Raw genomic sequence first — 15,433 nt, forward strand, 5'->3', positions numbered from 1 at the left:
ATCCGTTACTTATAACGGGTTATCAGTAACGTGTTCGGATGACAGATACAGGACTTGTCACCCATATCAATTATAATTCGACACTTTTGAGTTTTTTTTGACGTAGTGTGCCACTCTACGAGTTTAATTATGACCTCAACCTCCGACATACAGATACGGTGGATTCCATCATTACATTGCTCAGAAGCTCTGATCAAACACGCATCACGAATGTCCAAATTGCGTACATATTAATATTCAAAACTTTGCAGTAAACAAATCCACAGGCCACATAAACATTCGTCTACTCAAGTTCGTCGGTAAAATACAGAGGTGAACCAGGTCACAGTGCTCTAGAAATCATGTGAATACAGTAACCATTTCAAGTTTTCACTTAAGGTAGTAAGAACGCAGTGTATGCATTTTTGTTTTCCATCTTCTGAACCTGTAATGGCACACTGCCTACGGTGCCCTCCTCAAGGTTGCTAGCAGCGAGTATCTTAGTAACTGTAGTTCTTGACGAACATGCCCTCCTTGGCCTCGGCGGCCTCGCCGTCGCTGGTGTACTTGCCGAGCTGCGCCAGGGAGTTGGCCTTGGCGCGCAGCAGCAGCGCGTCCTGCGCCGCCTTCACGTTCTCGGGCCGGCCGCCCCACGTCTTGAGGCAGGTGTTCTGCAGCGCCCTGGCGTAGGAGAAAGACACATGCCACGGGTTGGCGCCCTGGTTCATGGCGTTCAGGTTCTGGGTCGCCTCCACCTCAGACTGCCCACCAGACAGGAACTGCAAAAAAAATTTAAAAAAATCACCACAGGAAGACGATCTCAGGTCAGAACATGGTTTGCATTTCTTGGCCAACATGTACAAGAAGAGAGAGAAATTTTAGGAATAAGAGAGAGAGAGCTGACCATGATGCCAGGGACAGCAGGAGGGATCCTTCTGTGAAGGAGCTTGAGGGTGTAGTCAGCCACTTGATCAGGGGTGGCCCTGTCCTTGCACTCAGCACCAGGGGTAACCATGCTGGGCTTGAGGAGGATGCCCTCAAACAGGACATTGTTCTGGGCCATGTAGTAGAACGTCTCCGCCCACACTTTCTGCGCGACCTCGAAGGTCCTGTCGATGCCGTGCTCACCATCAAGAAGGATCTCAGGCTCAACAATTGGCACCAGACCGTTGTCCTATCATAAGAACAAACCAGAGGTTTATATACATATTGCATGTTGGAAGGGCTTCAATGGTCCTTTCTACTCTTGAGAGTTTGTCCGTTGAAAATGGTGGAGTACCTGAGAAATGGCGGCATAACGAGCAAGACCCCAGGCAGCTTCCTTCACGGCAAGTTCAGATGGGCCGTTGGGGATGCTGACAACAGTGCGCCTGCAACAGAACTTCATGTCAGACATGAGAGTATAGGTCTATGCGGCATAACGAAAATGAACTGTGATTGTAGGAGTAAATGTCTCACCACTTGGCAAAGCGGGCGCCTTGCTGGTAGTAGGCTGCTTCACGTGAGGCGAGGCCATCAAGACCTTGGCACCATGACTCGTTGTTGGAGCCAGTAAGTGGCACAAGACCCTGTGATTGAGCACAAATTTAGAGCTTTATACGTTTGGAATTCAGTTTTGTAAAATCTTTATCAGCCCACAATGATTTGCTTAAAGTTTATCATGTCTTCAAAATATTCAGTTTTAACTTCTAAGAGCTTTATCAGTTTGGATGTCATGAGTCAGTTTGGAGTGGACCGCATACCTTGTCGACCTTGATCCCTGGCACGATTCCCTGCTCAACAAGGATGTCAACAATCTTCTTGCCATCTACAGTTGACTGGTAAAGAGTCTCCTCAAAGAGGATAGCACCAGAGATGTACTGTCCCAGGCCTGGGGCAGTGACAAGGAGGGTCCTGTAAGCCTGGCGGTTGGCCTCGGTGTTCTCAAGGCCAATTGAGGCGAGCCTCTTGCCGCAGGTAGCATTTGACTCATCCATGGCAAGGATACCCCTTCCTGGTGACGCAACGGTTTTCTACAGCAAGAACAATAAAGCTTGTCACCTTCTGAACTGAACCATGGTTGAATGGCTCATCTTAACTTTCCTTTCTCATTGGAAAAATAATATTTACTTTTCTAAGTTTATGAAATATGCTTTTAAAAGTTTGATACCGTAACAAGTTGTGGTTTTCTTATAAATTACGCCCCTTCAGACCGATCATTGAACTTAAGCAGGGCACCTGGGTTCAAATAATCTAAAATGCCATTGACATGCTTTGAGTCGCACAAATTCGATGTACCATAGTACTTCTTGGCCTACAATTACAGCTACTGGTGTTGACATGTGTCATGTCTTGATGCAGATGTCTAATTTATAAATTCGGTATGTTGTGAGTTTCCCAAGTTCTTTCTGGTAAGGCAATCATATCTTTTGTTTTTGGCAGATGTGGAAAAAGATAAAAAAGTTGCTATAACAATACAATATAGAATTGCACAATGTGAAAATGTAGATTTGAGCTAGCGTGTCAGTATAATCAAGAAGACATGTGTCATGTCTTGATGCAGATGTCTAATTTATAAATTCCGTATGTAGTGAGTTTCCCAATTTCTTTCTGGTAAGGCAATCATATCTTTTGTTTTTGGCAGATGTGGAAAAAGATAGAAAAGTTGCTATAACAATGCAATATAGAATTGCACAAAGTGAAACTGTAGATTTGAGCTAGCGTGTCAGTATAATCAAGAAATATTGGGATCAACCGATCAAAACAGCCAAACGAGTTACCTTTCAATGAATCCTAAACTTGCGTTCACTGAATTATGATAAACAAAACTTTAGGATGCTTTCTCATCCTGATAAGGATCTACATGCGTTATTTTCAGTGCTTATATCTACCTTGACACTACAGCTGCTTCTTCATTTTCCACTGATGCCAACAAGATTCTAGAAATTTATGATCATAAAACTAACACACGCACCTGCGTGCATGGTAAAAAGTGCAGAATTATACAGCAGGTGTCCAGAAATCATACCGCGGTTTGGACAAGCTCATCGGCGTACGCGCTGGCGCGGACAACCATGGAGACGGTCACCGGCTTGGGAGCGGCAGCCTGGCGCGTGGCGCCCCATTCGGCCTTCTTGGGAAGGAAAGATGACTTGAGGAGAGTAGCAGACGCCATTGCTTCTGGTTCTGAAGCTGAAGGCCAACAAGGAGATCAAGTGCTACCCTCTCTTTGACACACAGCGCTTTCCTTAGGGGGCTGAGAAGTGCAGCAGCAGCTGACATATAAGGGTGTGCACCTGGGGCACACAAGGGAGGGATATGAGTTGTGAGGTGGAGACTGCCTTTCTGATATGAATGGCTGTGCTTTGGTTGCTCCAATCCTCTTGCCACCCTCTCCTTTGTCCTGGCTCTAGCACATATTTTCTTTTCTCTTTTCTGTGTACCATGTAAAACCGGCAAAAGAAAAGGTTTCTTCTTTGCGTTTCCCGGTCCATAAATATTGTCTGCCTCACATTCTTGGCCTTAAGATGGATCCTGGCTGATGAGGAGCTCTGCGTGTTCTGTGGGTGGATTTCACTAAGAACTGTTGCCCATAGGTGTCTGCCAACGGTAGAGATGTCCTGATATATTATATCCATGATCTTGCCCAGTTGTCATTTATTCCACGAAATACACCAGATTTTCCAGTGAGTCTTTTGGGATGACAACTCTAGCTGTGAGTTGTTTGTTGCATGCAGGGTAGGGTAGGGTCCCTTCTTGGACACACATCCTTCTGGTTCTAGTTCCTGAGGCAGAATGCTGCTGCTGCTGCTGCTTGTGCCTAGCTGCTGAAGGCCCATTCACCAAAAATCTGAACAACTCCCTGCCATAGACACCATCGAGAGGATCCCAACCATGTAGCATTATAGCATTCTCGAGGATCATCTCTGATGACACCTGATATATTAGATGATGACACCTGATATATTATGATTTCTAGGGAAAAGCTGTCCTTTTCTCCTGGCCTTACAAAGAAATCTGACATTACCTAACTCCATACCGCAAGAATTAACAATACATTAAGTCGGAGGTGTCACAAACCAGCTGGGTGAAAATAGAGAAAGAGGGTAAAAATATGAAACTTTGCATAGTGAAATGCGTTTAAAAAATACTGAAGAGTAAAAGGAAAATACAATTAGGAAGTATTGTTCTACCACTTGCGAAAAACATTGGTACCAGAGAGCAAATTGGACGTATGGCACCTACTGCTCCCAATGAAAAGGAAAGAAACAAAGTACAGTGAAAGGGATTTTACTATTCAATCACAAAAGCTGGATAGCTACGAAATGTTTACAAGCACATAATTTTGTCTGAAAGGGATTTTAGAGTACAATCGGATGGACTGCTATAATTCCGGAGTTCCGGCGAAATACATCCATACAAACGCCTGGTGTGTATAGAACATTTTTGTAAAAATGAAGATAATATACAAAAAATTCCACTATCACAAAGATGCTGTGTGTGTTTTCTAACACATGCAAACGTTGGATCTTGAAACATCTCTGTAAGCATCTGTTATATTGGCCATCTTGGACTTGTAGCATCCAAAAGCTCATCACGGTTCTTTAACCAATCCGACAGATAATAACTTTGTATAAAGACCTATTTCTCTGTTGTACTTTGAATCACAACATTTGGAACTATTGTGAATCGAATCACAAGAAGCACAAAATTTGAACCTTGAAATAATGTAATATTTCCTTCAGTTGAACATAGAACCAGTGAACTGATCCCACGGTGCTGCACCCAATATGTATATCTTCGGCAATTCAGTCGCACATCAGTTGAAGATACCACAGCTTGAGGAAAGTAAACTCTTCATAATTTTGAACCAGCAGAAATAAAAAGATCAAGCAGCAAGTTCATGATCTCCAAATATTGTGACTATATCGCCATTAGTTGAATGTGAACAAGGTTGGCTTCTGATTAGTTGAACTGGTAGTATCAGGCTTAGTTGGAACTCCTCTGCAGATGCCAGTGGGGAAATGGCATGCTGGTTATAGGGCCAGCTTTTGATGAGCAACACTCCGTAATCCGTAATCCCTTTGCTCCTGATTCCAAAGATTTATTCGCCTCTCTCCTCTCCTTGTTAAACCCAAACCTTCCGAGCCCTCTTTCCAGGTCATCTCAAAGCTTCCAAAAGGAGCAATTGCTGGTGAACCAGTGCTAAATTCATTCCTGAGACAGAGGGTCGTGACACAGCCATAAAGAGGTTTAGTTTGAGCAAACTCTCTTCTTCAATTCTGTTTCTTTAGAAACCTCGTCTATTGGTTTCCCGCAAGCTTCTTCAGCTGCTCCAGGACTGGTATTTGATAAAAAAGCCACAAGCTTCTGCCTCAGCAACGGTGATAGCTTCTCACAACATGTCAATGGCTCCAATGACAGGACCACTCCTTTTTTCACCAATACCCCAAACCCCTTCCTCACACACTGAGCTATTACCTCCTTCCTCCTCACATCATAGTTGTCAATCAGAAGAAACAAGAACTCAAGCAGCATGTTTGTGATATCTGTATACTGAGATACCGAGTTCACCATCAGGAGCATTGCAGGCTCAATATTCATGACACTATCCCTACCCTCCTCAAAGAACAACCAGTCATAGAACAGTGCCAGTTTTGCGTTCGCCTGGATGTAGCCCTTGCTGCAACTCGTCAGCAGCCATCCTATGACCGCCCAGCGGGCAATGACACCGGACTGCATGATCTCATTGGTCGGGTGGTATCCGCAACATATGAACCGAACAATGTCAGGGATCCTCTCCTCCCCTCCGGGCACCACCAGGTGCTTTCTGGCGAACCACAGCTGGTACCTCTTCTGATCCCCCCACTTCACGTTGTTCATCATGAACAAGAGCTGCGTCTCTATCTCAGGTGAGATAGCAACGGTGGTGCACCAACCGGGTGTGCCGATCCGGCAGATGTCAGTGGCACGGTCCAGCATCGAGTCTCTCCACAGAGCCTGAAACTCCGGTACGAGGACCAGCTCGTGGAGCGACCTCACGAGGTCCCTTCCGATCAGTGCACACACTTGGAAGTGATCCTGCAACGTGGAGACGCAGAAAGACACCAGCTTTTCCCTGCATTCTGCGAGATTCTTTGCGCTCTTGCACTCCACGCAATCCTTGCACTCAACACTGCTCGGGGCCGGAGAGAGGCGGTTCTTAGCGAGGAGACGGAGGAAGGTGAAGACGGCGGAGGCCAGAAGCTGCGGCTCCTCGTCAGCGAGAAACGAGGCGTGCTCGGCTAGGATATCAAGCAGGCGGGCGTCGCCGTGGAAGGGCACGCGGCGGAGGAGGGAGCGGAGGAGCGGCGCGAACCCCGGCGCGGCCGCGCGGGCGAGCTCGGAAGCGGCGAGGAGGAGGCGGGAGCGGGGGTGGGGGAGGAGGAGGGGGAAGGGGAGGGAGAGGAGGGCGGAGGTGAAGGCCGGGTAGAAGGCGGAGAAGCGGGCGCCGGCGGCGTGGAGGAGGATGAGGAGATGGCGAGGGAGAGGGGAAGGGTGGGCGAGGAAGGAGAAGGCGAGGGAGAGGGGGAGGTGCGGGGAGGAAAGGTCGGTCGGGGACAGGGACGGCGAGGGGAGGAGGAGGTGGGCGGAGAGGAAGGGGTGCTCCGGCGAGGAGGCGGATGTGGGGGGCGGGTGGTGATCGCCGCTGGCGAGGAGTCGCGGCGGCGGCATTGGGGAGGGAGAAGATTGCCAGGAGGAGGTTTAGATTTTTATTTTTATTTAGAGGAGAAAATTTCATAATGGGCTTTTAGGAAGGCCCATAATGGCATGACAATTGATAAACCACATATCCCGTTCGTCTTCTATTACCAACTGTTTTTTTTTTTTTTACTTTTTAGGCTCTCAGGAAAAACAAATGCTCATCTCTTTTTTTCAATAAAGAGGGTGATTTATTAATTACTCAAAGTTGGATTATAATTATGAGCAACTAGTTGCTCAACGCACGTCGGCGATCGGTCACGCCATACTGCACTATGATATAGACATTTCGCTAGCTAGGCGAGCTCGTACGCTATCAAATTTTGCTCTCTCTTTATATGCTTCACAATGATCTTAGGAAGTCGTCTTGTTGCTTTCAATGCCTATTGGACGATAAAGAAGAAAGATTGTCTCATCTCAAAAAAAGGAAAAACAAAAACTCTAATCTTGCTCAGACTAAAAGTAATACCTCTAGGGTAAATGATGCACATGGAAATAAAGATGTGAGCACATGTGAATGCATAAGATGACGATGATCTCGAAAAAAGCTTCCAAAGAGATGATTGTAAAATATTTGAACATACCATTACCATATGCTCTTTGTCGAACGAACTGAACTCGTTATGGAACTGGCCAAATCAGAATTTAAAAGATGGTATATTTATAAGAATATATTTTCAGTTATATTTAAATTATCTGAAAAGAGTTTAGTTAATTTTATGATAAGTAGTCAACATGTAAATAACATCAGAAACAATGTTTATATTATGTACACTCATGCATGATATTATAAACTGTAGTAAATTATAAAGCTCGGGGTGGAAGTGACACATAAACACATCTTGACCTAAATGTTTTACAAACACTCATGTTGAGCCTCCGTTGACTAGTTTGAGTCCAAAATCTATCACTGATGTACTTTGTACAACTAGTAAGATGGATCATGCAATTGTGCGCTATATTTCATTATATGATTGTTGCGTTATACAATTCTAATATAATTAAAATTGTAAGTATATTATTTTTAAGTCAAGTGTAGTTATATTTGCTATAACATTTAACTGAAAGTATGATTGTATGCCCATGTTTTGAAGAAAATTGGAGAGTAAAAGTAAACACTAACCATGTGTGGCACCCAATCATTAGTAGTCATAGTCATGGTGTATCGGCAACAACTTTGATACGACTTATGTTGCTTCCAATGATCTTAGCCCTCACATTGAGTTTGTATACACACGATTGAGGCGTGGAGAAGCGACACGGGGATGATTGCGGAGACACGATTGCAACATGGTACGATCCACACACATCCCATGGGACACACATGGGAGTTCACCGCTGGGAGAGCCCCTCAAAATGTGGTGGCGTGGGAGGCTGGCGGCAACACAAATGTGAGGAGATGCGATGCAGGAGTTAATATGTCTTCAGGAGCCTCCTTGGAACCGAAGTGATGGGGATGCCGACAGTGGTCATGAGGAGGCGATGGAGAATGGTGGCAGCATGGATGCGGCAGTGCGCAGGAGTTCGCCTCGTGTCGAACAGGAGTTTGCCTCGTGTCGAACAGGAGTTTGCTGCTTTTGGAAGTCCCTCGGAATTGTTGTAGCGCGTAAGTGAGAATGCAACGGAGGTTGATACGAGGTGCGTGAAGCTGGCGTAGGCACGTACATGTGGAGGCGAGGTAGGAGAATCAAGGTGTGTGGGAAATAATCATGGGAGGATGGGTTTTAAGTTTTTGATAGTGACTAATTGATTGGAGTGGCATTTTAGGAGTTAGTGATGCATGACTAATTAATTGGAGGTTTCCAAACCGATCGGGACTATTGATTGAGGCGGTATTTTAAAAGGAGATGGTGCAGGACTAATTGATCGGAGGTTTTCAAATTGATATGAGATGATAGTTTGGAAGGAAGAGAGATAACATTGGAGCAATGTAAACCTTTGGATCAAGTGTTGGGTTGTACCGTAGATATCCTGAGGATCACCCCTAACTTGTGTTTTTTATATTAGTACAGATGTGTACACCATAACACAATATATAATGAACTAAAGAATTGTAACTTGCAAGTAAAAATAAAGAATAACAATATCACAAACGGTTGATTATTCTTTCAAGGCAACTTAATACCCTCCAAACTCTGTACTATCCGTTATTAACATTTGAAAAACAAATGGAGATCTCAGTTTCTACATTCCTTCCACTTATTTCCTGACGACGATAGATGGCTATTTATCGCATTCTAAAAATAAGTGTATCAAGCAGTTAGTTGTAAGGAATTCAGGACTATAAAGTGCCATTTAACATCAACCTACACTGACAATTGACAAGCAACAGAAGCAGCGTACGTACTTTCCAACAATATTCAACCTACATCGATGACATCGACAGGAATACAAAGCTGTTGATCATATTATCATCCCCAGCATCTCAAATTGGCTACAAGATGGTATTGCCATTTCTCTATGCACTAGCTGAAAGCACAGTATACCACAGCACTACGAAAATTCTCCAGCATCTCAGTAACAGTCACTCGACAATGTGCCCTTTTAGATCAGTCCAGCAGATGAGGTACGCAAAACTTCAGTCGATGACAATCTACCAGGGAAGGCCTCTCGATACACATTAGCTTTTGTTAGGATTCAAGAGTTCACCAAGATTCAGATGCAAGCTGTTCCTCATGGTTCTCCTTCCTGCTGCACCAGCATTGCCCTTCCTCATCATTGCCGTAAACTCGCTGTAATCAATTTGCCCATCCTGAAAACCATATAGAAATAAATTGGTGAACAGCATGACCAAGGTTGAAGAATGCAACTAAAATACGGAGATGGAGAGAGAAGATAAAAAAAAATAAAGTAGCCCTAGACCGACATTGTTTTGATCAATATCTTTAATCATATCCTCAAGGTGAACATCCTCAAGACCAAATTCACTGCATGCTTGTGACAGCTCATCAATGGTTATGAAACCACTCCCATCTTTGTCAAAAAATGAGAATGCTGACACCAGGTTTTCCTCCCTCTCCAGTTTATTCATGTGCAATGTAGCTGCAATGAATTCACCATAGTCGATGGTTCCACTGTTGTCAATATCAGCCTGAAACAAATGGACACAAGACAAAATAATATGGCAAAAGTATATACACGGAATGTAATATTAATTACATTTTCAACGAGGGAAATATGATTCAACTAGTAAATAAACACTTACTGCATCCATTAAAGCCTGGATTTCATTCTCTGTCAATTCTGAGCCTACTCTTTTCAAGCCATCTTTCAGCTCATCAAATGTTATAGTTCCACTGTTGTCAGTATCAATCATTTTGAACAGCTCCTTCAGGCCCCCAATCTCTTCCTCAGACAAGCTTTCAGCAATAACCTGCAAATTGAAAAGATGCATACAGTGTGTCAAATGTTTAAGATGGCCTTTGCAAGTTGCATGGTATGTATTGACCATTAGAGACATTCTGCAATCTCCATGATGCATCAAGGTTCCAAATTAACAAGTTTCCTGTTGTTAGTTCACAATGGTTCTGATTTGATAAAAAGCACAAGACAATCCACAACATCATATCTGATATCTAATGTTCTGATTTGATTACAGGGATCCGAACAAAACCATTACTGACTGGAAAAAAAACCTGGATGAAACTCAATGAACATTCTGGCAAATGAGAGAGAAGAAAGCATGGGTGTCATGGGGTTAGAGCTATAAATATTCCCTCTACTTGAATTGCATATGATTACAGAATAAAGCACCAACATAATACTCATCGTAATTGAGGAACTACTGCAGTTAACAGTAAGATTCCTTCAGACAGCGAGAAATAGGCATGTGGACTGTGGAGTTGGCTTTGGTATATAAAGCAATTAAGTCAATGTTAGCAGTAATTTATATGAAGCATTAACCATTAAGGTATTAATGTAGCAATGAACAAACCATGAAACCTAAGAGTGCAGGATCAGCTATTGCATCATAACGGGATAAGTAAAGATCCATACCCTCAATGCCATCTTCTTTAGCTTGTTCATTGCTGAGAAATGCTTCAGCCTTGACAAAACAGCAGAATCAATAGGCTTATCAGGTGCCACAGCATCATCAACAATCCATGGGTGACCTGACAAAGACAATGCCATTAAGGGGGAATCACACATATCCTATGCGGCCTGCAGGCAGACATACCTACACAGCTACACCCAAGTACACGAGAGGGATGAGGGGAGGGAGTTTGGACTTACAGAGAACCTCATGAGCACTGAATCTCTTTGTAGGATCCCGAGTAAGCATATTAAGGACCAGATCCTTAGCACTATCAGAGATACTAGGCCAGGGTTCAGATTCAAAATCAAGTTTGCCTCGTAGAATCTGCCTGAAGATTCCTGCTTCAGTCTCTGAGAGGAGAAAAGCATATGCGGAAATGGAAAACATGTGAATTTGCAGAGACGTTTTACTTTGATGGTTTGAATGACGAATACTTTACCTGCCCAAAATGGGGGGACGCCACAAAGCAAAATGTACAGAATCACCCCTGCGCTCCACACATCAGCTTCGGGACCATAGCATTTCTGAAGCACTTCTGGTGCAACATAATACGGGCTCCCAACGACATCAGAGAATTTATCACCTGAGGAAATAGAAAGGAACGGCTTGCATCATTAATAAATTTAGTGCAAGATTCACTGAGAACATCCTAGCAAATTAAGAGTCAAACTGAGTACAATTTAGCATGCAAGTACCATTGTACCAAACACCACATCAAAATAAGAGCTTAAATAACTACACACTACATTAGGAAGAATACAGCAACCAGATCAGTTATAGTGGTGGTAGTATATAGTATACAGTATGACACGTTTTACGTTATCTATGAACCAAAATTGGCATCTTGTAACCTTTTGTTAACAATTTCAGTAACTCACTCCCATTCCGAAATGAAATTAGGAGCTTCAATATGGTTCTGATCTATTCTCCTACCATTCTCGTCAAACAATCATAGCAATGCATTATCATGAACATGGTATGTAGCATTCTCGTCCTGTCAAAAAAGAACAATGTGCGGAAAGTACCACTACCAAGTCCAACGAACTTGATCATGGCATGATATCAAGTATCATTGTATCAACGATTGATAGTTTTCAATTTAATGTAAAATTTTGGCTAATAATGTGCATCAGAACTGCAAGCAGCAGCAATTAATGGAAGCAGTTTACCTACCAAGTTGAGCAATGTAAAGCAAAGAAACGCACATACCAGGCTTATAGAACATGGACAGTCCAAAGTCAGTGGCCTTGAGCGGGGCATCCTCGGCGGTGCTGGCAAAGAGGAAGTTCTCCGGCTTGAGGTCCCGGTGCATGACGCCGAGCGAGTGGCACCCCTCCACGACCCCGACGATCGTCTTGATGAGCTTCGCGGCCGCGCGCTCGCTGTAGTGGCCCTTGGCCACGATGCGGTCGAAGAGCTCCCCGCCGGCGCAGAGCTCCATGACGATGTGCACGAAGAGCGCGTCCTCGTAGGCGCCGCGGATGCGGACGACGTTGGGGTGCTCGGAGAGGTGGTGCATGATCTGGATCTCGCGGTAGACGTCCTCGTAGTCCTCGCGGCACAGCAGCTTGCGCTTGGGGATGGACTTGCACGCGTACTCGGCGCCGTCGGCCTTGCCCACGCACTGGTACGTGGTGCCGAACTGCCCCTGCCCCAGTTTCTTGCCGATGCGGTAGTGGTCGCGCACGTTCGCCGTCTTGTACGGCAGCACGGACGCCGGCCGTCCCGACGACGGCGCCGGCGCCGTCACCGGCTGCGGCAGCTTCGCCTTCGCATTGGCGTTCCCGCTCGGGTCCGGCTGCATTGGCGCGCCCCCGGCGTGCTCCCCGGATCAAGAACCGTACGGACGCCCGCTGCACCAGGGAAGGGAGCTTGTCCTGTACCAAGAAACCGAAAAAGATGAGAAATTTGGGGCCACGGCGATCAAGAACCGGTCAAAAACGGAAGGAAACTCACCTCAGAAAATCTCTCGCTACAATGTTCTGCGCCTCCTCCAGGAATTTCAGCGGATTGGCGATGGAAGAACACGGGAAGCTAGGGATCTTGGAGCAGGAAAACGAATGAGGCCTGCGGACGAGATCAAGAGCCAAGACACGAAGCTTTATGAGAGGTTTATGACGGAACCACGAACAGGAAGAAACCAAAATGAAACAACAACGAGAAAAAGAGGAAGAAATCTGTGCTCTCACTTTCTCTGGTGTCACATGGGGGAGAAACAATCTTGCCAAAAGAAAATGGGGGCGAGCAAAGGAAAAGACTGGCCTCTTTATCTCGCGTGGAGCTACGAGCTGGCCGCGCAAGAGGACAGGATCTTGGCGGCGTGGGTGATGGCTCCAGCCAGGATTTTCGTGGAGGCGGCTTCCAATGGGGTGAGGAGATGATGATGATGCGAGCTGAAATATCTGCTCTTCGATATGTAATTCCGGGGGGGGGGGGGGGGGGGAGGAGAAGACTGGGGGAAGGGGAGTGCCGGGGTGGGAAGCTAGGTCGTACCTAGGGAATTGTCCATGGTGACCAGGAAGGAGGGAGACCAGGAAGGAGGGAGGAAGGAGACGACGACGATGTGGGGTAGTTTCTGTTTCTCCATTTTATTCCTTTTACTTTTATCCTTCCCTCCACGGTAAATTGGCAAATTTCAGACAGGTACACATCCAATAAAAGTATACAAACTATTGAAAATATACTAGGATAAGTTTCCAAATACTTTTCATAATATTTATCCGCCACAGGTTCCTATTGAAAGGGAAATAGTACAATATTACCTCCGCTTCTAAATAAATGAAATTTCTATTTCTTTTTCTAAATAGTAACTACTACCACCATTTCAAAATGATTGACACTTATAACTTTGAATTTCAAATTCTAGGCAATAGTTAAATTTCAAATTCCCGTGTATTTTCTATACAGGTATGGGGATCCGTTGGATGTTTGATTGAGTAATATTATTTTTTTATTGACCTCGTCGATGAGAGAGGAGGTTAAATTGAAGTTGCAATTTGACTTTGTTTTTCTGAATGGCCCTCAAGAAATGTCCCTCTCTTACTTGTTTTTTTACCGTATGGCACTCCACCACTAATACGTCCTATGGCAGTCTATAGCATATTTCAAGTATTTTAATGTACTACCCTAGTGAGAGAAAAAAAGGCATTGGATTCACGAGAATATGTTGCTTCGTAAGTACCAGGGGATGACAAGAACATCACTGGGAATCACTGAAAGATGCATCCAAACGTCTCGTTGAAACAATCAAATACTTTGTTTTCTGCAACTCCCCACGTGACATTGTTTATTCCTAACATCCCATTGCATCTTGACTCATTCCTTTGGACAGAGTGGAACGCATCTTCCTTGGAATTTGCGTCTTTTGGATATTTTTTTCCTCCCATTTTTGTATTAGTTAGTGGGCCATGAGCATTTATCTGCATGACTAGGATTTTAGTCTCCTTTTTTAAAGTACTAGAATTACCTGTTGATAGTTATGGAGAGATTAAGCAATGTAATATAGATCAAAATATGTTAGCACAAGAGCTTGTAGGCTTTTTTTTTTATGACGCTGGTAAGCTTTGTTAAACCTTATCCGTATCAATGGAAAACCGGATTCATCTATTTTTTTTTTCCAAAAGACGTCACTAGCTTTGCGATTTTATCGTAGAAGAATAGAGTTGGTCCAGCTTATAAGCAAAGTCAGATTCAAAAACCTTACTAAATCGTACGGTTTATTAGAAGTATAAGTGGGAAACCAAGTTGAAATATATCTTGGTTTATATATGATAAGTGATTGACAAGGTTGTCGATTTGGTTTATCAAGTTTTGGATTACTTAAGCTTAGTTTAAGTATTTTGATTATAGACTAATTGGAGTTGGAGTTGCATAAATGTGTTTGCATATCTTATAGTGTGCAAGTGGCGGATGCAACTTGGCGATTGACGACAGGTGATCGGGACTAAGTAGGTGCTTGGTACCGGACGATCAAGGAGGCCGGACAGAGTCAAGGGTGATCCTAGTTGCACACGTGGAGGTCAAGCAGAGCATAAAACGAATGATAAAGACGGCGTGTTGATAAAGTCAAGAGAAAGATATGTCGGTGCAAGTGACAAGGCGGCTCGAGGGATTAGCAACGGGAGAGACTTGTCGGCGGTCAGGATCGTAAGACGTAGTACACATGTCAACATCAGAGCGCTTGCTTAAGGTGTAAGCAAGCTGCGAGTCACGCTTTGAGAAGCGTGCAGAGAGTTTCACGGTTGGGCCTCAAAACCGTGGGAGGACTGGAGGAGTATGTGGCGTCATCGCGAAGCTTGTGTTGAGGCGAAGCTAAGTCATAAAGGCGTCGCGGCCGTTCGATGGATGGAGCAAAAAATGGATTAAAATACCCTCGATGGTAGGTAGAAGTGTACTACAAGAGAAAGATATTTTGGTAACATGCTATGAAACTTAGGGATTAAGTTTTTTAGCCTATAAATAGAGGGATATGGCTATGAGAGAGTTTAAATCAGCCACTTGAGCCCCTTGTGCCACCCATTTGAGAGCCTAGTGCTAGAGTTTTAGAGGAGAGTAAGATGAGTGTTTGGCCTATGTAATATGTGAGAGTTTTTTAGAGAAAAATTCTTACAATCCGTCTAAAATAGGGCCGACATATTTGAGTAATGAAGTTTATATTTTTACATATGCTTGAATTCCCTTCCTTCTAATCTCTCTCTA

At 44.3% G+C, this 15,433-nt stretch overlaps 3 protein-coding genes across 3 annotated transcripts; all 3 read right to left on the reverse strand.

Annotated features, from left to right (window-relative positions):
- Window positions 1-211: 211 nt before the first annotated feature.
- LOC133887375 (fructose-bisphosphate aldolase, chloroplastic) lies at window positions 212-3,229 on the reverse strand. The gene is made up of 6 exons (XM_062327307.1): window positions 2,987-3,229; window positions 1,722-1,991; window positions 1,438-1,547; window positions 1,259-1,349; window positions 884-1,153; window positions 212-758 (listed from the first exon to the last, which is right to left on the reverse strand). The coding sequence occupies exons 1-6, from the start codon at window positions 3,131-3,133 to the stop codon at window positions 480-482; spliced, it is 1,167 nt and encodes a 388-aa protein (XP_062183291.1). The 5' UTR covers window positions 3,134-3,229; the 3' UTR covers window positions 212-479.
- Window positions 3,230-4,216: 987 nt separating this feature from the next.
- LOC133887374 (uncharacterized) lies at window positions 4,217-6,707 on the reverse strand. Its single transcript, XM_062327305.1, has one exon. The coding sequence runs from the start codon at window positions 6,670-6,672 to the stop codon at window positions 5,212-5,214; it is 1,461 nt and encodes a 486-aa protein (XP_062183289.1). The 5' UTR covers window positions 6,673-6,707; the 3' UTR covers window positions 4,217-5,211.
- A 2,310-nt stretch (window positions 6,708-9,017) lies between these two features.
- Window positions 9,018-13,177, reverse strand: LOC133886618 (calcium-dependent protein kinase 24). The gene is made up of 9 exons (XM_062326345.1): window positions 12,925-13,177; window positions 12,692-12,802; window positions 11,945-12,612; window positions 11,175-11,318; window positions 10,933-11,085; window positions 10,696-10,811; window positions 9,905-10,072; window positions 9,566-9,790; window positions 9,018-9,451 (listed from the first exon to the last, which is right to left on the reverse strand). Exons 3-9 carry the CDS (start codon window positions 12,537-12,539, stop codon window positions 9,320-9,322), a joined length of 1,533 nt encoding a protein of 510 aa, XP_062182329.1. The 5' UTR covers window positions 12,540-12,612; window positions 12,692-12,802; window positions 12,925-13,177; the 3' UTR covers window positions 9,018-9,319.
- Window positions 13,178-15,433: the final 2,256 nt, after the last annotated feature.

This window comes from Phragmites australis, chromosome 12 (genome assembly GCF_958298935.1).
Source record: "Phragmites australis chromosome 12, lpPhrAust1.1, whole genome shotgun sequence".
Classification (NCBI taxonomy): domain Eukaryota; kingdom Viridiplantae; phylum Streptophyta; class Magnoliopsida; order Poales; family Poaceae; genus Phragmites; species Phragmites australis.